The sequence below is a fragment of the Coffea arabica genome, chromosome 10e (assembly GCF_036785885.1).
Source record: "Coffea arabica cultivar ET-39 chromosome 10e, Coffea Arabica ET-39 HiFi, whole genome shotgun sequence".
Taxonomy (NCBI): domain Eukaryota; kingdom Viridiplantae; phylum Streptophyta; class Magnoliopsida; order Gentianales; family Rubiaceae; genus Coffea; species Coffea arabica.
The window spans coordinates 7,808,534-7,832,197 of NC_092328.1; the positions used below are offsets into that span (position 1 = coordinate 7,808,534).

General features: G+C 35.9%; 4 protein-coding genes and 1 non-coding gene across 7 annotated transcripts; 1 reads left to right on the forward strand and 4 right to left on the reverse strand.

The window, feature by feature from the left end:
* Nucleotides 1-452: 452 nt before the first annotated feature.
* LOC113714703 (kinesin-like protein KIN-14R) lies at nucleotides 453-10,151 on the reverse strand. 2 transcript variants are annotated; one of them, XM_027238709.2, is made up of 19 exons: nucleotides 9,783-10,151; nucleotides 9,156-9,457; nucleotides 8,771-8,942; nucleotides 8,634-8,683; nucleotides 8,317-8,500; nucleotides 8,048-8,157; nucleotides 7,856-7,955; nucleotides 7,702-7,788; nucleotides 7,400-7,576; nucleotides 6,770-7,043; nucleotides 3,949-4,110; nucleotides 3,535-3,750; nucleotides 3,418-3,455; nucleotides 2,951-3,114; nucleotides 2,483-2,734; nucleotides 2,336-2,401; nucleotides 1,885-1,959; nucleotides 1,379-1,450; nucleotides 453-1,214 (listed from the first exon to the last, which is right to left on the reverse strand). In XM_027238709.2, the coding sequence occupies exons 1-19, from the start codon at nucleotides 9,979-9,981 to the stop codon at nucleotides 729-731; spliced, it is 3,186 nt and encodes a 1,061-aa protein (XP_027094510.1). In that variant the 5' UTR covers nucleotides 9,982-10,151; the 3' UTR covers nucleotides 453-728. The 2 variants fall into 2 exon arrangements, with proteins under 2 accessions (XP_027094510.1, XP_027094511.1); XM_027238710.2 differs by having other exon boundaries at nucleotides 9,156-9,555; nucleotides 9,783-9,886.
* On the reverse strand, nucleotides 7,139-7,267 carry LOC113715249 (U11 spliceosomal RNA). Its single transcript, XR_003453889.1, has one exon. It is a non-coding gene; the product is annotated as a U11 spliceosomal RNA (small nuclear RNA).
* Nucleotides 10,152-14,719: 4,568 nt separating the features above from the next.
* Nucleotides 14,720-17,099, forward strand: LOC113713876 (serpin-ZX-like). Its single transcript, XM_027237683.2, has 2 exons — nucleotides 14,720-15,372; nucleotides 16,135-17,099. Exons 1-2 carry the CDS (start codon nucleotides 14,989-14,991, stop codon nucleotides 16,597-16,599), a joined length of 849 nt encoding a protein of 282 aa, XP_027093484.2. The 5' UTR covers nucleotides 14,720-14,988; the 3' UTR covers nucleotides 16,600-17,099.
* A 292-nt stretch (nucleotides 17,100-17,391) lies between these two features.
* Nucleotides 17,392-20,890, reverse strand: LOC113714704 (cuscuta receptor 1). 2 transcript variants are annotated; one of them, XM_027238711.2, is made up of 5 exons: nucleotides 20,436-20,890; nucleotides 20,122-20,274; nucleotides 19,839-19,994; nucleotides 19,537-19,690; nucleotides 17,392-19,318 (listed from the first exon to the last, which is right to left on the reverse strand). In XM_027238711.2, exon 5 carries the CDS (start codon nucleotides 19,290-19,292, stop codon nucleotides 17,457-17,459), a length of 1,836 nt encoding a protein of 611 aa, XP_027094512.1. In that variant the 5' UTR covers nucleotides 19,293-19,318; nucleotides 19,537-19,690; nucleotides 19,839-19,994; nucleotides 20,122-20,274; nucleotides 20,436-20,890; the 3' UTR covers nucleotides 17,392-17,456. Both variants share the same exon structure in this region, with proteins under 2 accessions (XP_027094512.1, XP_027094514.1).
* A 2,051-nt stretch (nucleotides 20,891-22,941) lies between these two features.
* Nucleotides 22,942-23,577, reverse strand: LOC113713877 (uncharacterized). The gene has a single exon (XM_027237684.1). The coding sequence runs from the start codon at nucleotides 23,575-23,577 to the stop codon at nucleotides 22,942-22,944; it is 636 nt and encodes a 211-aa protein (XP_027093485.1).
* Between the last annotated feature and the right edge of the window lie 87 nt (nucleotides 23,578-23,664).

Genomic DNA, 23,664 nt, shown 5'->3' on the forward strand with positions numbered 1-23,664 from the left:
TTCTCATGATTTTACGTGTCCAAAATGTATCATCAGCAAACGAAACCGGTAACTGAGAGAAGCTGACGAGACTGAAAGAATTGCCAGGGTCTTTGTAAGAAAGTGCTCGCCCTGATTTTTCTATATACTGAACCGTACTGATTTCAAATGGATTGGAGAGATCAAACGCGGTAGGTAAGTTCAATTTTTAAGGACTGACAGCCACCCAAAGATAATAAATAGCGCCAGTTTACAGAGGCATATGATCTGTCTCGAGGCAGAGATTTCTGAACTAGATTCAGTTAACAGAGTAGTGCTTCTACCAATTGATCAGGATTCCGTGAACCCATCACTAATCAATCAGAAGTCGATTTGCAATAAAGGTAGTAAATACTAAGTGGGCTTCCCATGTCTAATCGCAAGTGTTGTTATGCTACTAGCAATCATGTTTGTAATCTTTTGCCTGGTATGTAAAGCAGAAACCATATAATGAGATGTATGGGTAAGATACACCAGAAAGCAGGCTGTACTTTATGCCATTGAGGCGCTGGCATTGCTATATACAGCCTCCAATATCTTTATAGGATTAGCCATATTATGTACAGTAACTCTAATAAACAGACAGCTCAGTGTATTTGTGCAGATACCTGAGCATACGTCCAGATGAGAGGAAAAGGAATTACACATGAGCCGGAATACAATGCAAAGCCAAAAAAAAAAATTTGTTGGGGTTAATTTATAATTTGTCTTTATCTCAACCAAACTCTTGTACTGCTTTCCCTCTCCTTGACCATTGGCACTGGTTCTCTGTTGATTCGACTAGATAAGGACCTCTGAATACCAGGGAATGGTTTTGTAGTTCTTGTTACTCTTGCAAATGCTTTTGTCGGGTCAATATGCCTCCCTTTATTTGATTCAGTTGCCAGTGACCGCTTCTTTTCAGTTGAAGGGTTTGATAAGCAGATGTTCTCAATCCCTTTATTCTGGAACTCCCTTTTCATTCGCAATTGGCCCAGTGACTCATTTCCTTTAAGAAGAATAGAACCCTGTCCTGTGGGGCGTTTCCGAGGCTGTAACATTTGGGTGCCTGGACCTGTATTGACTTCATTTTCTGTTATTGATGAAGAGTCTTTTCTTTCATCTGTACTGGCTCTTGACTGCTCAGATGCACACAGTTCTGGTGAACTTTCCAAATGTCTGTCACGTTGGCTTACCTTTTCCTGAAGCTCTTGAATCTGAAACAAGACATTAGACAGGATTTGAGTGAGACCTCAGGTTGGTGATATATATCCATGGTGTTTCTCTGACCCAAGTAAAACCAAATAGATAAAGAAACCAAGAGAAAAATGAGGGAAAGAGGGGGGGGGGGGGGTGTTTGGGTGGGAAAGAAATAAAAGACCTTTGGACGAAGCATTGGAGATACCGTAGTACCTCCTCCTTGCCTTTCCAACTTGTGCTCAAGTTCCTTAACCTGTATTAGCAACAGCGATATGCTAAGTAGTGCATTCCCTCAAACACTTACAGGTGATAAAACACAGGTCATCGCTTTGACACAGGGAAAACTTCATGTCGATTAGTATAAGGTAAGAAGTAAGAACCAATTCTCTCCCTCTGTGTTCAAGTGTGCATGGACTATGACCTGTAGTAGCTTCACAAAGCAAAGATGTAAAGTGAAGGATCTTTTTCCTGAGCTGAGGAGTGTGTTGTTGGGGGGAGAGGGGTGTAACCATGCCACTTAGGAAGCAAAACGATAACTTTTGTTACCAATAATAAAAACTAAAGGAAAACTTTCCACCACATCTCAGGAATACCAGACTGTTTGGCTTCAAAGTTCAGAGAGAAGTGGAATTCAGTAGGATCAACTGAAAATGAGAGTCAATTATTAGAAGGGAAAATCTTTAATACCTTTTTCTGGAGGATCACTGAATGAACTTCAAACTCGTTAGTTCTTTCTTTCAATGTCCTTTCAAGCTGCTTGACCTGTCATACATAAGAAGAGCAACAAATATTGTACACGACAATTTAAGATATATATTTTTTTTGGCAAAAAGAAAATATGATTCAGGCTATAAGCAAATTACATTTATGACATGCATACTTGAAATAGTACAAGAGGCAGGTACATATAACAAAGTCCTTGCTTCAAAAGTGCACTAATTTTAACTTCATTAAGAGAAGCTAAATCACTTTGACTGATGTTCTATTTAGAGCAAAATCTTGTGAATAAGTTCAGATTGAATCAAAGGTTGGTGTATTCACGACCCAGAAAGGTCACTTGCCAATTGATAAAAAACTGATCCATGCAGCTAAAAGCATATCAGAAAGCCAACATAACTAGTCCAAGATGTGCACAAACCTTGTGCTGAAGAGCATTGCTCTCAACATGCTCACATTCTATCAGCTTTTTCTCGAGCTGATTTACCTAATTCATTGAATAGAAATCCAAAATAAGATTTGGTAGCCAGACAATGGAAAGAAGCAATAACATTGGAAATTTTGATACCTTTTGCTGAAGATTCGCTCTAATGTCTTCTCCAACTCTCACTTTCATTGAGAGTTCTGTCAGCTGTCTGTCCATCTGACTGCATGAGTCTGCCTTCATCGCAAGTTGGCTTTCTAGTTCATTAACCTTTTCTTGTTGGTTTCTGCAGAACTGATCCTTGTTTTTTGCTTGAGATTCCAAGGCATGAAAGTTCTCTTCTAACTTCCGCAAGGCATCATCTTTTGTTCTGGATTCTTGCTTTAATTTATCAAGCTTTAAAAGATCAAGCAGAAAAGACAATGACAAAAACTTTGTTACAAGCAAAATAAACTTTCTGTTCATGCAGATGGGTTACTAATATATACCAAAGAGTCCACAGTATGCATGTAAATATATCTGTGTTTATGTAACTAAAGGCGTGAATAGGGGAATAAATAAATGGAGTTAAAGAATTTTCTAAAAAATTGTGTAAAAAACAATAAAGCTTACCAGTAGCTTAAGTTTTTGAATCTCCCCAAAGTCAATCTGTTTCTTTGCAGGACCCAACTCAACACCTCTAACACGAGTTGCAAAATTTAATGAACTCAAAGTTTCACCCAAGTCTTGCTCCAAGGGGCTGATTTGCACAAACATCAGAATTTTTGCTTCACCGCCTAAAAGATAGTGAAGTTAAATAGCTTTTACAAATAACATGGCCTGACCTAATTAGCTGTCTAGTTTCATCAATCTCAAAATATAGATCTGATAAATTAGTAACATCAAGAAACTACTGCAGCATATTTAATGCAGCTTATTTGAGTGGCAATTTGCATCCCATTTTTGTTAAAGATTTGAGGAATTTCCAGTGAATATCTGAAGTACAACCAGCCAAGAAGGATGAGCAAAAATCTTTGTTTTTGCAATGGAATCAATTTTACCAACTGAAATTCAATACTTAACCAGACATATGTGCTTACCAAGGGAATCCTGCAGCAAGTGTGTAAGCTTTGAATTTCTGAAAATAACCCAAACGAACTAATTAGGATTAGTGGTAGCTAGCAATGACAATTTAATGAAGAAGAATAAAAGAATACCGGTATGGGATGTGGCTGCTCTTAGATGCCAAAGCAGATATGACATCTCCCAGTGCTGAAAGAGAACGGTTGATATTTTGAGCTTCCTTGCGGCGCTCTCCTTGAACATCAGTTTTTGCCAATCTCTCACTGCCTGCCAAGTCCACAAGCCATAGCTTGCTCTTGGTACATTCACCATTCATTGAATTTCTAGCTCTCACAGTTATGCAGATCATGCTGGAAAGGTGAAAAATGTAAGTGACAAATAGAAGATCAAGGTTTCAATGTGCTGGGTCAGAATAAATAACAAAGAAAACCCAAAGGACTAATTCATATACAATCCAAGAAAAGCCACTGACTTTCTATAATATCTGAATCACATCCACTAAGAGAAACTCAAGAGGTGTTAATGCAGTCAATGAAGTTCAGTCTCACCAATGAGAACGACTACTGTGCTCATTCACATTGTTTGATCCTACAGCCCTTGCATTACTTCCAGCTTGCAGAACATTCCAAACTTCTCTTATATTTTCTACTTCAGCATTCACTATTCCAGGTACGTGATTAATTCCTCCGATATCTTGTCTTATCTCCAACCTGGAAATTCAAACTCAAAATATGACCAATGTGTGAAAATCAAAAGAAGAAACAACAATACGATGATTACTGTCATCTTTGAAGGAAACTAGTATGGGAGTATGTGTGTTGCACATGTAATGTGTTCCTCTTTGCGATAATTAGGTCTACACACAATTTTCCCACGATTAATGAGAAAAGAGAGGGAAAAAATTAATAATTTAATGTATTCTTAAGCATATTTAGAAGATTGGTAAATGTTTCAAGTTATTCATGATTATTTGGCTATAACAGATAAAAGCTACATGAATAGTCATACTGATATTCAACAATTTACATCTGTCAAAATTTAACCCACATTCCATTTCACTGCAATCACACAACATATTATCAAATTGAATTTAAGAAAAAATGTAGTAAGAGAAACTAAATGTGATAAAAAAAAAATGTAAGACAAATACTTAGCATGACACTAACTTATGCGATACGAAAGTATCAAAACCCGAGCTACTGAAATTACAAATGTTTCCAAATATCTTCAAGATCTACCAACTTATTGATATTCTTTAAAACAACAATTATGACTTATGTGGTCTGCTATTTTTAAAACTTTAACTAATATGGTCCCTTAGTATCTTGTTGAACCAATTTGGTCTCTTTAATGTTAAAATTTTGGCCCAGGTTGTGCTTGCAATGGAAAATGGTGAATTGCTAATGAAGTTTAGAGATTATTCAAAATCTTTCGTGCCATTGGCCTGGAAATAGTATTAGAGATTTTGGAAAATAGTAATTAATTTGTACAACAGCTAAAACTCACGCAAAACCTTTCCAATGAGAAAAATATATTTATTTACCTTAAAGAAAATCTAAAACAAAATGCTATAAAGAGTTTAACTTTTTCCCTTTTTTTTAGCTAAAATATCATTAATACCAAAATCTATATTTATATTCAAAAATTATGTTCAGCAAGGCACAAAAAGATTATTTTCTTCAGCTTAAAGAGTTTGGCTGAGTTTAGAAGTTTAATAGATTATTTAGAATTTTTTGAATGTTTAATGAAACCAATGGCATGAAACCATTAGATGAGTTTCAGCATGAAACAACTAATAAGCTAAAATAAATAATTGTCGTTAAGGAATAAATATTGTAAAATAGAAGGAAATTTTTTACATATGGAAGAATGACTTATAAAATAATCAAACTTGAACTGAAATCATTGCTTTCTTAATCTCTCTTGTGAAACAAATCTCTCAACTTCTGAAGAATATGACATTTTCTGAAACTAATAGGCATTCTTTTACAGAATATGCCCAGTGGGAAAATTTGGATGAAACCCGTCTGATGAAACAAACACACAAGGTTTGAGACATGTGAACCACTGGGGTTTGCCCAGTGGCCAGGGGAAGGCTCTTAGAGTTCTTCTCGCTGCCAGTTTTAGGGGGTTTAGGGTTTGAATCCTAGGTAAAAGCTTTCAGACATGTGATTCTTATTTTTGAAAGTTCACATCATATAATTGCATTACAAGATCTACATAAATATAAGCTGCAAGTGCTTTTAACTATAAAAACCTCTAAACCAAGGCTAAATTGATGGAATCATTTGGGCAATAAGTAGCAAACAGTTATAACATAGAAATGAACTCATAAACAAATTTTTGTCATTGTAGTAATGGAACCATATGTCACTCTTTTAGGTTTGTCAACGAGAAATGTCAAGGAGCCTAAAAGAAGATTTGGAGATATATTTCAATGTCAAACCATAAATTAGATGACAACACATATATTATATGCAAATATGATTCTAAAATAAATTGACATCCCAATGTCAGAATTGATAAATAGTCCCCCATAAAATGGGCACTCCATTTTCCATGGCAAAACCAAGTCATTCATTTCACTATTATGATTTTTTTTTAAATTCTAGCACTAATAAAAATGCACAATTGAACAAATTAGTTTATTATCTAACTTGTGCCCACATTGTTATTTCTTTTTGGAGCCGATATTGTCATGTTGAAAGAATAGTTTCATTGAACAAAAGATTGTTGTACATAATATATTGGAACGGAGCGAGTATTGTCAAGAGGATTTACTTACATACTATGACGAATTACACATGGTTAATGACTCTGTCAAAAGAATAGATTTTATGTGCCAATTAGGGCATTTTGTCCTTAAAGCAAAACTCAATTCAAGTAAATTGCAATCTTTTATTTCAATTAGTCTTATTCAAATTTTAATTCGTTTTACATTGTATTTTATATGAACCACATGTCTAGAATATAATGCCTTCTTCAACTGATATATATCTACAACGAAACACACACACAGACATACATATGCATACACATAATTTAAAAATTTTTGGGTCATCACACATTTTATTTCATATGTATGATCTAACTATTCAAAATAATTAATTCTTTAGTGACCTTTCAGTGTATTACAAAGTCCTAATATTCGTTTCTAATACCTAAGTTAACTAATCAAGACATTAATCAAATAACTATGAAATTCTTGGTTTGACTCTCATGTCTAGCCCTATATGTTTTCACTGTGTATGTATTGGAGTCTTCATTGTATCCAAATTTGATCCTAATGGCCTAAACTAATTGAGACCATCGCAAACTCAATCCAAGAAAATTAACCAAGCTATTATAGTATACATTTATTTTACTTACTTCTTTGATGCTGGTGAGTTGACTAACAAGTCCCTAATTTGCTCATTGTAAACTTCCAGTACATTGACAGATACGTTGTATGTGAAAGCATCTTTCCTTTCCTCAATCATTCTGAAAAGAAGCTCCAAAGTCCTATAGTTTACTCCTCTGTTGTTCTCAATTCCTTCCATGGTAAATGTTTTTCCAGTTCCTGTCTGTCCGTAAGCAAATATACACACATTATAGCCATCTAAAACCGAGATCACCAATGGTGAAGCATCCGCAAATACATCATCTGTTACAGAACCAAATAAGCACCTCAAGTGAGTAGGGAACTTGGTAAAATAGAAGTCGAATATGAACAAAATCAATAATAGAAGTATTTTTTTTGTGAGGGTTGTTGGCCAAGCGAGCCAACCCTACAGGGCTCCACAAATTATGTTAGCCATATGTCTTGATAAGCATACAGCTATCACCATCGCGGGTAAGAATGGCATATTTAGCCAACCTACCCTTTTTTCTAATAATAGAAGATTTACTAAGCATTATGTCCATCAAAAGATATATGAAAAATCTGCATGAATAATATTTGATTTACTAGATTCAATCAAAGAACGCATAATTTAATAGCATGTAAGTTAAAATATCTACCTTGATTGTCCTTTGGCATGTAGACACGGTCAAATCTATATGTTTTTTTAGTAAAACCACTTGTAACTATCCCCAGATCTCCATCCTTTGCCCCGTCAAAATCTGTGACTGTTGCATATCCCGCTGAAGCTTCCTCTCTACTCAGTGGGCGAGACCGACAAAACACCCTTATATTTCCTGATGTGCAGAGATGATTAGGCTCAAAATTTTTGGAAAAAAATCCTCATGTCAAAAGAAGAGGTTTCTCAAAAAAGTCCCTAGTATCCAAAGAGATATGCTAGACCTTTTAGAATTAGGGATACCTTTTGTTTGCTGAATTTGGTTGTATAGCTTCTTCCTCTCTGCCTGCTCCTTGCTGCACTTCAGTTTAAGATTCTCACACTGTGCCACTGAAATGCAAACAGTTCATAATAGAACATCTGCAGGCATTATTGCAATAAAATGATTATAACTCACCTAGCCCCTGAACAGCTGAAACCATCTTATTCAAATCAGGAATTAAATTGGCACAATCATGTGTTTCTCGAGATAGTTTGCTCTGTTCGTCCTTCAGGATCTGCAAACAAGTTAACATAGAGGATTGATTGACACCAAAACAATGATGCTACACAAATTTTATATATTTTTATCACTTTAAGATAAAATTACCTTGACTTTTGACTCTATCTTATTAATGGCTTCAAACCAGAACTTCTTTTCACGATTGTACTTGGTGGATACATCTTTTAACTTCTCTGCTTGTAGCACCATGGATTGATCTTTACAAACATCATGATTTGGGAAGGCATGTTACAGAAGAAGCATTAGACATGATGTCTCCTAAGAAGTCAAGCTTCTTATGCCTCACCAAGAAAAGTAATAGAAAAGGATCCAGCCTTTTTATATCTGAAAGAAAGAGCTATGCCAAAAAGAGGTACCTAGGCAATTATTTTGGAAAGATTTGTTATCAAGCTCCATGGTCACCTCTTCAAGCTTCTTGCTCATGTCTGTTAGTGACATCCAGGCCTGGTAGCATTCATCTGTCTTTCGCTCACATTGTGCTTGCAACTCTTCCATTTTCCTCTGATATCTAGCATCGTTTCTTGCTCTGACATCTTTATTCTGCAAATTACCAAGTATATGTCTTAGATGAGACTTGTAACCAAGAAAAACAAAAGTCTTATATAAGACTTAAAGAGTAAGCTAACTAGCTGTTGGCCTTTCAACTACATTTCCAGAGCAAAGTAAAATCTACCTCAAAGGAAAGGTTCTCAGTTTCAGGGCACCTTTGTTTCACCAGAGATACTGGAATCAAGCCATAGAAAAATGTTAAGTATGAGATTTGAGCATTTAATCAAAATAACTGAGTGTAGTTCAGGAGATCCAGCATACCAGGCAAATTAGGTGCTTCCCTAATACATATGCCACTTACAATTGGACTTCCATTTAATCCTTGAAACCTTATCATTATCACGTCATTGGGCCCCAGAGAGATTCTGACATCTTCCAGTTGCAAAGGTTTATTGGCTCCAATTAGGGAATATATGTCAAGTTCTGATAAAATCTACCAATTATGACACACAAAAGAATACAATAAGAGAAAGAAAGAGCTTTCTTTGGAATGAATTTATGAGTGGGGATTGACAAGTGATTGACAGTTTTCCCATACGATGGAATACAATAAGAGGCAAATAGAACACTTTGAAAATTGTATCTATCAATGGGACTTAAAAGGTGATGAAATCTTAGACAATGTTGCGAGAAGAAAGCTGCTCACCTTATCTTCCTGTATGAACACATCAAAGACCCTCATCCCCTTGGGACCATTTGTGTTTATGATTTCGGCAAAATGAAGATCAACGAAATAGTCTCCAGCTGGGAGGTTTTCAAATTGATAGCTGAAGTTTCCTATCCTTGCTGATTGGTACAAAGCCCCAAAATTGCTGTCATCAATTACACTTTCATTGGTTTTAAGAACGTTCCCTCCATCAAAACCATGATCAGACATGATAAACTTGCCATGTTCTCCCTCTTCTTTGATAGTCCCACCTCCAGCATTTACAAACTTCACTACATTTTCTGTCCCAAAGAGGATAACAGTAATATGAAAACATCAACACTGTTCACAGAGTTCAGCACCCACACATGATATCCACCCCTAGAATATGGAATAACACCTAGAATTCACGTTTCAGCAAAACAATGAATAATTACGACTCATTTGTGAATCCGAGAAATTCAAGACTTCAAATTTAAACTCACTAGAAAACCCATATCCAGAAAAAGATTAAAATGCCACAATTTTCATCCAACAAACATACATGCCTTAAATTTCAGTTAAAAAAATAAAAGGGTTTTCTTGGAAATTAATTAAAAAAAATTGGAAATTACAACTATGGCTAACCTTTAGAAATGGCGTTCCTAGAAACCAGCCTTGAACCTGGAACACATATTATAGAATCAACAGCCTCAGCATTTTCGAAAAATGGTTGCTCTTCTTGATTGAGAAGAGGGGGTGATTTAATCTTTTTAGTGCTATTACTAGAAGCTTGGAGCCAATCAAGAAATGCCCTGTTTGGTTGAGTTTCAAACCCGGCCATCATTTTCTTGATTTTACAAGGAATAAAGCAGGATTGGAAAGTGAAAAGTATGGAGATATTCTGAGGTCGAATAGGTGGTTTACTGGTTTTCTTGCTTGCATAAATCGGAGCTGAAAAGGAACTATTGAGTGAATGATTGAGAGTATTAATTCTAACAATGATTGCTGCTTCATTTTTGAATTTTGAATTTATAGGACCGTTATTGTTATTGCAATTGACTATTTGCCGAAACCAAAGACCTTGTGGGCTGATGATATTGCCACAACCATTTTATTGTCACAGCAGTCTTAAATTAAAATGGCTATAATTCCCTCTTTTGAGTAGGAAAAAAAATGGTGGTGACCATTAATGAGAGATTTGGCACTTGGATGCAAATGTTGTTTTGGCAATAAAATTAGGTCGAAATTTGGGTAGATCTGATCTTTATAGATCTAATGGTTCAGATTGTGCCACACCATCTCACCAAGTGGTGTGGCACAACTTGAGTCATTGATCTATGAAAATCAGGTCTACTCAAGTATGAGTTTTTATAATGACTCCATATAGTTTAATTATTTTTCGGAGTGTTTTTCAAAAATTTTAATGTAATATTGTGTAAAGGTGTTGAGCAATGAGCATTGACAAGAGATTTGGCACTTGAATGCAAATGTTGTTTTGGCAATGAAATTATAATGGCTCCGTATTGAGTAACTATTTTTGGAAGTGTTTTTCAAAAACTTTATTCTAGTATTGTATTTGAAAACCTTTTACTATAATTGTATTATGGATGTTTTTGAAATGTATTTTAGAATATTTTAAGAATTTTAAAATTTTTTTGGTATTTTTTTAATAATTTACACCACTCACCACCGCTGTCGCCGCCACCATCCCCTCCATTATCCTCCCTCGTTCTCCCCCTCCTTCCTTCTCTCTCTTCCTCTTTTCTCCTCCTACTCCTCCCCTCCCATTCCCTTCCTTTCCCTCATTAGCACCTTCCCCCTCCCTCTCCCTCCATGATCCGTCGTGACCAAAGGACCACAATCAACTTCTGGCCGCAACCAACTTCGCGACTAATAAATTTATTAGTTTAATTTTGACCTTTTACTATTGACCGTTAGATTTAACGAAAAAAGTTAATTGTGACACTTTAATCCAAATCATGAAAAAATTATATATAGGTAAAACACCAAATCACAGGAAGGTAAAAGATAATTTACCCTTTCTTTTTTAATTACAATATTCAGAAGCTTAGTTGTTTCAAATATTCCAATTCCAATTTCTTTTTTTTTAATAATATCTTCATAAAGTTAGATAACTTATTGATTGTTTTTTTTTCCCCATATTTTACAATTAACCCACAAATAGTATAGGATTGGTACATGCGGCCAACAATTGATCAACATTACAACTAAGATCCAATGTCGGGATTAGGATTAGCATCTAATTAAACTAAATTTACATAACATCAATTCAGTATCTCTAATTCTGGTGATTTCAACCTGAACCATCATAATAAAAGTCTTATCAGCTAGTCAATCTGTTGACTTTTTGTATAGGATTCTTGTTGAAGTTTTCTTTGTTTTTTGTTGGACATGACGAAATTTGGTTCAGGCTGATGAAGTCGTCGAAGAAATTAACTCGTGGGGCGGAGCTCCATGCAAAAGGCCTCATTAATTAAGAATGTTACTCCTTTTACCGCACTAATACTAGCAAGCCCATGGAGCTGGAAGAGATGTTTCAAGAAAGAGATCTTCCCCTCTGGAACATAATCCAGACAACTTTTGTTGAATTGATGAGACACAGGCACAAAGGCGGCAGCTGTGAGTTTGGAAATACCTCCGGGAAAACTGGAAGCTAAGACTTTTGTGGCTGACCATCCATTCATGTTCCACTGTAGAGGAAAAGACATCCGGAGTAGTTCTCTTTCACGGGAGCCCCCTTGTGGAATAACCAAATTAATTCCTTGTTACGTGTTTTTTTGTGGATCATGCATGCATGAGTTAATGGTAATATTGTTCATGCATGGGAAATTCATTTGACACATTCTTCGTGTTTCTTCCAGCATTCAGAGAAACCTATTTTAAAGAATAGGAGAAACTGAAGAAGGCTTTTTGTTCTTTGTTCTTTTTTCATCACGTTGGAAAGTTAGAGAAATATGAAAGTGATATATTAAAATGCATCCATTGATAAAAGGTGTCTATTGATTAAGGGGTGCCTATTATTCAAGAGATATCTATTTATTAAAAGGTATCTAATGACAAAGAGTTGTATATATCTAAAGAGACACATCTTTATTAAGGAGTGTTTAGACTATCTTACTATATAATAAAAAACATGAGCAGGAGTTTGGTATTAACAAATTGTCTTAACATTTACCCTTTCAAAAATACCCTTTTAACATTTGATCATTATCTATCTGTGTTATCTAGAAAACTTCTCACTCCTACGTAATTACCTATATATATAATAAAGTATGAGCAGGGGTTTGGTGTTAACATTTACTTTTTCAAAATACCTTTTTAATATTTTATCAGTATTTATCTATATCTTATCTGAAAAACCTCACCCCTGCATAACTACCACTAGATAACTATCACTACCGATTAATTGATTAATTAATCCACTAATGAACATTGCGTCACTTTCCAAAAATCTCTCTAACTAATTTTTTATTCTATATCTTTTTTATTATTTGCTTTTTTCTAAAATATGTACACACATAGTATGTGCCCCACCCACTAGTTATAAATAAAAGGTGGAGACATCATTTACTCACTTTTAACATCTCTTTCATTCATTCACTTCTAATAAAAACAAATTCAAAACGTTTTTAGGAGAATTTCTTTATTCACTATAAGGAAATTCTAGGTTTGGTTTTGTTATTTCTTGAAGGAAATTGCCACAAACCTGATAGCAAAATAGTGGCAAATTTCCTTATAAAAAGTGAATTTATTCACGTCAAAACCATATTCTATATTATTTAGTTGTAATTATTTTCTAACACTTTCTAAAGGTCTTCTAGATGAATAGAGCGGTAGTTTGACTTCCCTTTGTTTATCTGATTTCCTTCCTCCCCTGGGTTCCCTCCATTGTGTCTGTGTCATAGATATTTTGGTAAGTTGAAATTTGAGATTTGAATAAAAAAAAAAAACTTAGTTGATGAAAAAAAGAAAGTACGTATCTTGGCTTTTCCATTTTCACATATATAGTTTTAGGCTTCAAATTCTCTGTCCCCAAACTCCTAATGTCCTTCTGTCCCTTGTCCCATTTCCTGCCACGTGTGTATCACACAATAAATGATGTTTTACGGATTCTTCTATCTTTACGGATTCTTCTGTCATCCTCACAAACTAGGGGCTTTGTACTGATAGCATGGCCGAATTTCCTCGTCTTCATTCTTAAAAATTTAATTAGATTCGATGTGTACTGTGTACATCATCAATGTATAAGTATGCTCAATCAATCGTTTAGACATTTTCTATATTACCATACATATAACTGGGAAATCAAAATCAACACCATATCAGATTTTTTTATGTTTCACATAAAAATTACAGCAGACAAATGCTACATTTTTGTACGAAAACAAAATTCCCATTGCCTCTAAGTTCATTTGAAAATCTAACATAAAAAGACCAAAGAAAAATTCAGAAGAATACTTGGTTGTTGATGGCTATTGATGCTCTCTCCTTAACAAATCTTCTCGCTTCTCCATGCTAGCAAAAGCACATAAGTTTAGACCTACCAGCAAAGAGGCTAATATGGAGAAGAATGTACTGGTGGCTGCTTAGAAAATGCAGAAATTAAACCAAGTAATTGAAGGGGCTTTTGCAGTTTAGCAAGACAAAAAATGATTTTTGACTCTACAAATTTGGCTCACTTGCTTTCAAAAAGGAAGAATCCACGTGGCAGCCACTGGTAACAAGGGGACAGAGGGACAGGAGTAGTTTTGGGGACAGAGGATGGCAAGCCATAGCTTTGGCTTCTCTTGTCCCTTTGTTCCTTGTCCCATGGGGTTAAGGGTATCCTTTTACGCGTGTTAGAGACGTAGTTCATAAGAACAACAATTAAGTTGTCCTTAAGGGAATTAAGACATTTGTAACTCAACTCAACTCAAATTAAAATCCTTTATTTTAAACTTACAATCGGTCTTCCTATTTTCTCTACTAGCACACTTTTCTATGACTTGGTCCAACAACTTGTAGGCGGCAGCAGATTTTCAAGACTAACTTTGAGCAATCAACCCTCACAAGTACTAGGGATGTCATTTGGGATTTATGAGTCGAGTTTTAATAAGTTCAAACTCTACTCATTAATTATATGAAATTTTGGATTTCGAGTTCATAGTAAAAGGTTCAAACTCAATTATTTTCAGGACTAACTTTGAACAATCAACCATCACAAGTACTAGGGATATCATTTGGGATTTATGAGTCGAGTTTTAACAAGTTTAAACTCGGCTCATTAATTATATGAGTTTTTGGTTTTTGGATTCACACTAAAAGGTTCAATCTCAATTTATACTATTATATGAGTTTTGGGATCAAATTGCATTTGGTCTAAACTCATAATTAAATATATAATTAAATATAATTTATTTTTTATAATTATGAATTTATACAAATTTATATATAAATTATTAACATTTTACATTGTAATATGTGTAATTATGAATTACAGATATTATTATATATATTACATATATAAATATAATTACACTCATATATGGATCAAATTTTAATTGAAACTAAGTCTAGCATGACTCAAACTTGATTCATATCCCTAATATTTATATGCAATATCTGCCTAACCCAATTAAAGTTTAGTCTCAATGAGCTTTTTTTTGAGTCGAATTTAAGTTAGTTCGAGCCGTTGATAGTCCTAACAAGAACCTTGATAGGGTTTTACGACAACCTCAACGGGCTATATTCCTTTCATCAATTTTTCTTGTTAGGGTTTTATGACAAGCTCAACAACCTATTTTCCCTTCTGTCAATTTTGTTTTTTTTTTTTGAGACCAAATAAAGAAAGATGATGAATTCTTGTCTCCCCTTGGCCGGAAAGCTTCTGCTGAAGAACCTCCAAAATGGGTTCTCCAATAAGAATATTGTGCTATCTCCACTGTTGTTGAGTGCCATGGCAGCAATGGTGGGTGCTGGATGTTCAGGACGCTCTCAACGGCGTGTACTGAGCTTTGTTGGATCAAACAATTTGGACGAATTTAAATCAAGAATTTCAGATGCCATGTCTAGTATTGCAGCATCCTGTTGTTCTGGTGATCAACAAGGTGGTCCAAAAATCTCGTTTGCCAACGGAGTTTGGGTGGATAAACGTTTTCCTCTCAAGCCCTCTTTCCAGCAATGTGTTAGGGATGCCTTCAAAGCAGAAGCTAAGAACGTCGATTTCTCCAACCAGGTATTCTTCTGTTTGCATGATCTCTTCTTGTCTTTACCTACTCTCATGCTGCTAAACAAATGTAGGAGTAATAATTTTTGTTCGCATCTGCAAGCAGCTAAACTTTTTACAGACGGACATGTTTTGCTTAATTAGAAAGTTAGGAGCCGAATATCATATATAGTTCGTGGTGTATAAAGCTAAATGACAGTGGGTACAATGGATAATCTTCTGTGTATATACCTTTTAACTGGAATTTGAAAGTGTAGATAACTGCTGACCCGCAAAAATTCTTGAAATTGCCAATGATTATCACATTTGTTCATGAGCCGTCTGGTCCAGTGTGTGTGTGTGTGTAGAGAGAGCAGTGTAGAGTTTCTCCACTTCTGCTTTTGGGTTTGCAGGAAGTACGATTTGTACGGTTTCACGAGATTGTTATATATTCTTTTTTTTTCACATTAACTGATGTATAAAACACAATATAGTTGTATTGGTATACATTAAAACTTTTACACATTCGTGTACAACAATGAGTATAACGAAGTCAAGTTTAACAACTAGAATAGAATAGAACTATTCCTGCTCGAAGTTTACGTGCTACTTACATTAACTAGAATGGATATAATCTCTGGAATCTGCAGGAGAGTAGGCTACCTACATTAGAATAAACAAAATCTCTAGAATTCGCAGGCATATAATGCATGTATTTTCCTATCATGATGATTGAAAGATTTCTCGACATTATGTTTTATGTTGACATAATCATATCTTAACCGCATTAAGGCTGATGAAGCGGTGGAGGAAATTAACTCATGGGTAGAGTCCCAAACCAACGGCCTCATCAGTGGAGTTCTTGATTCTCAAAAACATATTGATCCTCTTACTGCACTAGTACTAGGAAATGCACTTTATTTCAAAGGATATTGGAAGAACAAATTTAATCCTAAAAGGACTGAGGAGAGGGACTTTTACCTGCTTGATGGAAACAAGATTTCAGTCCCCTTCATGACTAGTTCATGTTCATATCTATATGGCTCGTTCGACAACTTCAAAGCTCTAGAGATCCCATATCAAAGTGGCAAACAAGACGAGAAGCATTTCTCCATGCAATTCCTCCTCCCAAATGCGAAAGATGGCTTGCAAAATCTACTCGAGCAGTTCAATGCAGATTCATATGGGTTAATAAACCGGCATAATTTCCAGCTAACCCGTACAAATTCAAGTTCTCGTACAACCTTGGCAACATAAAGTTTCCATTCATGGAAGAACCCATGGAGCTGACAGAGATGGTCCATCTTGAAAGTGGAGAACACCCTGTGATCTCAAACATAGTCCAAAAGGCTGTCATTGAAGTGGATGAGCAAGGCACAGAGGCTGCAGCTTTCACACGCTTCGACATATTTGGGGCTCCTCCTACCCTTGAAGAGAAACTTGAGAGTTTTGTGGCGGACCATCCTTTCATGTTCATTATCAAACAACAAAAGACTGGATTGATTTTCTTTGCTGGAGCAGTACTAAACCCCCACCTAGATTGATCATTTTGTCTCATCATTCAATATCAGTTCCTTTTAACTTACATGATCATTAGAATAGTTTTGCTGAAGTTAAATCTTAATAAGAAACCAAAGGACAAATGTTAATATAAAAGTTTTAGCTCTATGAATTCTGTATTGAATGTATACAGCTCTACTGTAATTTGGACAGTTTGAGATCTTGTAACAAAATGAGCTAAAGATTAGCTTTACACATTGCAAATTTGCACGTTTTATCTTTAACAGCTATATCCTTTCCCCCGCCCCCCCCCCCCCCCAACAAAAAAAAACTTTAACAGGAATATATAAAAAATAAAAAATAAATAAAAAAAGAGGCACTTCAAAAAGAGTATCTATTGCAGCTTTTGACTGACCATTTTGGCTTCTAATGCTGGTAACTTAGTAAAACGTCAATGTAAGTGCATTTTGCGATTGGCAGTAAGTGCAATGCAATATGAGTTGATGTAGAGATCTTTGTATGATTAGATACTAGCTGACATAGCTCCAATTCAAACAGTATACTATTACAAGTTGATTTAGAATTCTGGTTAATGAATTATTGAACAACAATCTTTATCCCGACTTAGGAAAAAAACTAGACAACTTGTTGCAGCATATGTTAATGCAAATATCCACTACAGCATAATGCTTCCTGCGCCAGTTTTCACTTAGCATCAGAGGAAGAATCACACACCAAAATCCCAGAACATAGGAAACAGCAATACATGAGTAGAAAAAGAAGTCACTCTCCGCAAGCCCTGTTCTGTCACCCTCCTCTTCATGTTGTTGTTCTTCAGGAGGCTTGTTGCTGTTCTTGTTGGAAGTACAATTTGTGTGAAGTGGTGGGCCACAAAGTTCCCCATTGCCTATGAAGCTTGACTCGTCGAAAGTTTGGAAGTTGTTCTCAAAAGGGATGCTTCCAGTGAGGTTATTAAAGGAGACATTAAAGGTTGAAATGAAATGGAGTTGGACTATGTCATGTGGAATGGTTCCGACTAGATTATTGTGAGAAAGATCAAGACTTTCTATTTCTTCCATGGTACTAAAGGACTTGGGAATGTGGCCTGCTAGAATGTTGAAAGAAAGGTTCAGTGAATGAAGTGCAGCAAGTTCTCCTAATTGTGTGGGAATCTCACCTGTTAACTTATTCATGGATAGGTCAATGCCAGTCATTAAAGAAAGAGGAGTGCCTTCATAAAGTAGTCTGTTGCCCTTTGCTGTCAAGGGAACTTTGACTCTGTAATTGGCATATGTAGGTGATAACCACATAAAAGAAGGAAGTAGAAGTTCGGATTCTTTCTTCCATGATGTTATGTTACTGAGACATGAAGGAATAACCCCAGATAAAGAATTTGAAGCAAAATCCAAGACATGCAATGTTTGCATCTGACATAATGATATGGGGATGATTCCATGAAACTTATTCCTGGAAAATAGAATTATGGCAAGGTTTGGAAATGTGTGAAACCAGTTAGGGATATTGCCAGATAGATTATTCCGACTTATATCTAGAACCTTTAGAATGGGAAGATTCATTAAACTATGAGTGATGGACCCACTGAAGCCAAGATTTTGGAGATGCAAGTAAGCAAGATTTGACATATTTGAAAATAAAGGCATGGTCCGCCCGTGAAAATGGTTGCCTGATAGAACTAGCTGTGCTAGTGAAGTGTGATTCTGCCTTAAAGACGCAGGGATTATGCCTTGAAAGAAATTGTTAGATAGATCTAACACCTCCAATTTTGTTAGATTTCCATAGGAAGAAGGGATGTCTCCTTTGAAAAGATTAAAAGATGTGTTTAAGTAATTCAAGTCTGGGAACAGTTGGTGAATGGTAGCAGGAAGCTGCCCATAAAGTCGATTATCAGATATATCTAGCATTATGAGCATTGAGGTTGCTAACCTGGAAGACAAGGGGAAACCTCCACTAAAAGAGTTCCCTCTCAAAGACAGTAGATCAAGTGTTGTATTATATATTAGCCAGGAGGGAAGTGCTCCTTGCAGGGCATTATAGGCCAAAGAAACGACTTTAAAATTTTTTTGACTAGAAATGAAGCTTGGAACCACCCGACCATGGTAATTGTTTACACCACAATTTCTCAAATTGAGAGATACAAGCTGGAATGAAGGATACCAGCGTGGAGTTTCAGTATTCACCTCAAACATATTGTTTGACAGATCAATGTCTTGGAGATTTGAGAAATTAGCAAACATTGCAAAAGAAAGAATTCCACCGAACTTGTTATCTGAGATAAGCAAGGTTTGGAGCGAAGTCAAGTTTCTAAATGTATTAGAAGGGAAATTTCCTTGACAATGGTTGAAGGATAGATCTAAAGAAATCAAGGATGTCATTTCACTTAGGCACGGATCTATTCCTCCTTGAATCAGGTTTCCTTTTAGGTTCAACATCTGCAACTTCTGGAGTTTGCAAATTCCTGCAAAATCGGATGTCCAGAATCACCACCACTAGGACAAAGTGATGCATCTTATTTAAGCAATAATCTTGGAGCACCAAAAACATACAAGTTAGTGAAGCATTATATGCACATGATCTTGACATATATCGAGAATAATCAAGAAGCATGTCAATCACAGAACTAAACATGCTGAGTGGCATTTGCTTTTATATTGCCACATATTTCATCAACCATACCTGAAAAGAGTTTTGAGGGGTTCTTGATATAATTCAGAGAAATGTCCAGACTTTCCAATGATGAGCTGTTGTCGAATAGGCAAGGTGGTATGCTAATATCATCCAGAAAGTTCACTCAAGTCCAGTCTTCTGAGGTTCCTCAGACTGCATAGAGCTGGAACAAATCGATGATAATTAATTCAAGGACTTTGGAACTTGTTTGAGGATGGAATCATTCTAACGTCTCTCCATCTAAAAGAGAGAGTACCATTGCAACTCTGGAGAGACATTAAATCTTGCTATTCAGGTTACGAAAAACTTACCTGTTAATATACGGGGAGAGTTCAATAGACGATTTCCTGATAAGTCAAGTATCTCAAGCGAGGAAAGGTTTTTCAACAGGCATGTTGGAGCATTTTCATCATTGATGTTATTGTTACTTAGATCCAGTGACCGAAGATTCTTGAGTTGACAGAAAGCTAGAATTTAGGAAGAGTAGTTTAATAATTGTCATGAAAGTTAAGAAAATACTCATAAATTCTGTAATCGTGCATATCTCTGCATACAATATAGTTCATTAACTATCTGGACTACTACGTGACTGACCTGTTAAAACTGGAACGAATTTGGGATAAATGCTTGACAGGCGCAGTTCCTCCAAAGAAGAAAGACTGCATGTCTTAAAGTGAGGTAATATATCACCATCCACAGCATTTGAACTCAGGTCCAGCACTTTAAGGTTATCCAACCTGCATAGTGCTGCAAGTGCCAAAACTATGAAACAAATTCTTGCCTGCATTATCAATTTTTTTTTTAAAAAAAAAAAAATTAAAGAAAGAGATAACCTTAAAAGTAATTTGCAACTGCCAAAGATGATACTACTTAACGAAAATGATACTACATAAGGCGAAAGAGGGCACCTTCTGGCATGACCCAACTGCCAAAGTAATTCCCAGATAGGTCAAGAGACTGAAGACCCTTAAAATGAGATAACAGACTGGCATTGGGATACCAAACTCCGAGTCCAAGTTGCCTTTTACTTGTTAGGAAAATATCAAGAACACGAAGGTCTCCATCTAAGTACCTAGCACAGAAAATGCCACCCCAAGCACAATAATCATCTCCAACCCATTCATTTACAAGTGCAGAGCCATTTGGGTGATTCAGAGAATCCCTAAGTTGAAAAAGAGCTCTTCTTTCGTGCTCTGCCGCTGTCCCCTTGGAACTAGTAAAGAGATGACATAGTGTCATTAACCAGAAAATCCATGAAACAACAGTTGTCTGTGAGCAACAAAACTCCCATTTTTGCACTGCTTTTCTGAACTCCATCAATATTGATCCACGCGTTTAGTTAGCTGATTCTTTTGGCTACACTTCAAAGTCTCAATTATGATGATAATGGTCCAAAAGATATCTAGGAAACTAGTAAACTCCCTCGTCAATGCGATAAAAGTTGGCTCATTGCCGTCTACCGCGTTGAATTTAATATGATGATGGACTATGTCAATCATCATAATGGTTCAAAGTCGCAGTCGTGGAACGACTGTTCCACGTCGGTCTTGACATATGGGTCGCAGTTTCGACGAGACGCAAATTTTTGAAATATTTAATATTTTAAAAATTATGTATAATATAAAATATATATATAATAAACAAAAATAATAAAAATTTTGAGTTGATTCGAAATGACTTGGGGTGGTTTGGCCATTTTTATCCATTTCGTAAATGTCTTTACTGAGTTCTCAGCGAATCGACCGAATTCTCGGCGATCCATTATTTTGAAGTCAACTCGTCCCGATATGATATCGGAGAGCTCCGTTTCCGGTGACTAGTCCGAGTCTTTGAACCATGATCATCAGAGTCTCTAAATTTCCTTCAATTGCGCGTATTACTGGTGCTCATTTTCTACTTTACGCTATCGGAAGTTTCCTTTCTTTTTTTTTGGGGACTTCATATATGGTACGAAAAATGAGCACAGCAAGTCGCAATAACGAGAGGTTCGTCTTGATAATTAGAGTCGAACCTCCACATGAACGTGGCATGGCATAGAAATACTTAATTACAACTAGAGGTGTCAAAATGGGTGATTTGGGCGGGTTTGGATTGGGTAAAATGGATAATGGGTATAAGTAAGTCAACCCATTTATACCCATTTAATTAGATGGGTATAAATGGGTAAGTCAAAAAATGAATTGGGTAACCTAATTACCCATTTATAACCCATTTTTTTTAACTTTTTGTAAATTCATTTATATTCATTTTTACAAACTAAGTTATCAATTTATACTATCCTTTGCCCCCATCATTAGTTTTAAATATTTATTTATAATACTTAATAAATCTAATTATCAATTTTTTCTCATCTGTACTCTATGTCGCAAAATTACATACTAATTAATAATTAAATAACAGGAATACAAAAATTTGAACTAAGTACTATAAAAGTTAACATAAAAACTTAATCCAAAAATTTTGAACATCTAGCATTTTTTCGTGTGTAAATTTAAAATTTCATTTTGGAAAAGTAAGAAAAGAGACTAAAACTTGTCATAAATTGGTAATGTTGAAAAATGAGCAAGTTAACAAACTAAAAGAAAATAAAATGATAAGATAAAACCAACAAATAATAATAATAATGAAACAAAAATAGTTAACATCATGACAAAGTGAAAATTTTGAAAAAAAAAATGGGTGGGGGAAGACAATTCTAAATGAATTAATTGGGTAATCCAATAATACCCATTTATTAAATGGATATTATTGGGTAACCCATTTATATCCATATGTAAAAATTTAAGATACCCATACCCATCTATTCATGGGCGGGTATAGGTAAACTTAATTAAATGGGTTTATTTGACAGCTATAATTACAACTCTAATAAACCCTTACTCTTTATGCACAAAAATAACTTATAAGTCTAAACTATATATTCATTTTTTTAATAACAAAGAAGATTTTACTACTACTAAATTTATTGAAAATTGTATGACACGAATTGTTCAACAAAGGTAATAGGAGGACAGTTCCATAGAGATAAAAATGCTCTTACAATCTTAATCAATCCTTACTCTCCATACATCACATATATATATATATCCTCATAGAGTCTAGTCACGTTATTTCATTTATTTATTTGTTTTTACCTCATATAGGTGGATTATACCAGCACTAGCAACACGTTATCTTATTTTGTTTAGGTTAATATTAATAATCATGCAATAATTACACGTTAGTCAGTTTCAGAAAAAGAAAATATAGCAAGAAACTGCTTCAAGTCTACAAACATGGCCGGAAAATTAAGCGAGGTGTCTAGAGCAGAAACTTCTTGGGCAATGCCTCCTCAGTTCTCATAGATGCTTAAAATCAAAACAAAAAGAGAATGCAAATTCAACAGTCCACAAACAAGACAAATCCCAAGTTGGACTACGGAGCCAAGCGTTCCAATTCCTCGCGGGCCTCGCTATTAGTGGGCTGGACCTTGAGGGCATCCTCATAAGCCTTCTTAGCCTCTTCCACCATCCCCTTCTTTTTATAGCTGTCACCCAACAAACAGTAGGCCCTAGCATTGTCACCCTTGAGCTTCACCGATTCCACCAGGTCCTCCACGGCCGAGTCAACCTGCCCGCGTCGACTCAGCGCCAGTCTCAACTCAGCTCTCTTAAACAAAGCGTCCCCTCTCTCCTCCCCGCTCAACGATCGCGCCAAACCCGGCGAAAGAGCGGTGTCGAGCGTGTCGATGGCGGCGGCCTTCAGTCCCCTGAGCTCCAGAACCAGCGCCTTGAGAATGTGAGCCGCGGCGTCCTTGGAGTCCAGAGCGATAGCCACGTCGGCTTCTTCTTCGGCCGACTTGGCCAGGGAGGAAGTGGATGAGCGGTCTTTGGCCAATTTGGCTTGAGAGTAGAGCTGAGCTCCTTTGATGAAGTGGCGCTTGGCTTGAACATTGGCTTGGCCCCGGAGCCGAAGCTTGGAGAAGAATTTTTGGGGGATGTTTTGCATATACAGAAACATGAAGATTGTGAAGAGGATCATGCCCGCTTGAACAAGAAGATCGGACCACATCTTTGATTTGATCGCTCTAAAATTGATTGATAAGTGTTCGTGTTATTTACTCTGAGAGACCGATTTTTTTCAGTTTTGGATGAAAAA

Coding starts and splice junctions, on each gene's coding strand:
- LOC113714703 (XM_027238709.2), bottom strand. CDS start 9,981: ATGATGGCCGGGTTTGAAACTCAACCAAACAGGGCATTTCTTGATTGG. Junction 2,735..2,950: donor TTCAAAAACTTAAGCTACTG/GTAAGCTTTATT, acceptor GATCTTTTAAAG/CTTGATAAATTAAAGCAAGA. Junction 2,402..2,482: donor GAGCGAATCTTCAGCAAAAG/GTATCAAAATTT, acceptor TCAATGAATTAG/GTAAATCAGCTCGAGAAAAA.
- LOC113713876 (XM_027237683.2), top strand. CDS start 14,989: ATGATGAATTCTTGTCTCCCCTTGGCCGGAAAGCTTCTGCTGAAGAAC. Junction 15,373..16,134: donor ACGTCGATTTCTCCAACCAG/GTATTCTTCTGT, acceptor AACCGCATTAAG/GCTGATGAAGCGGTGGAGGA.
- LOC113714704 (XM_027238711.2), bottom strand. CDS start 19,292: ATGTTGAACCTAAAAGGAAACCTGATTCAAGGAGGAATAGATCCGTGC.
- LOC113713877 (XM_027237684.1), bottom strand. CDS start 23,577: ATGTGGTCCGATCTTCTTGTTCAAGCGGGCATGATCCTCTTCACAATC.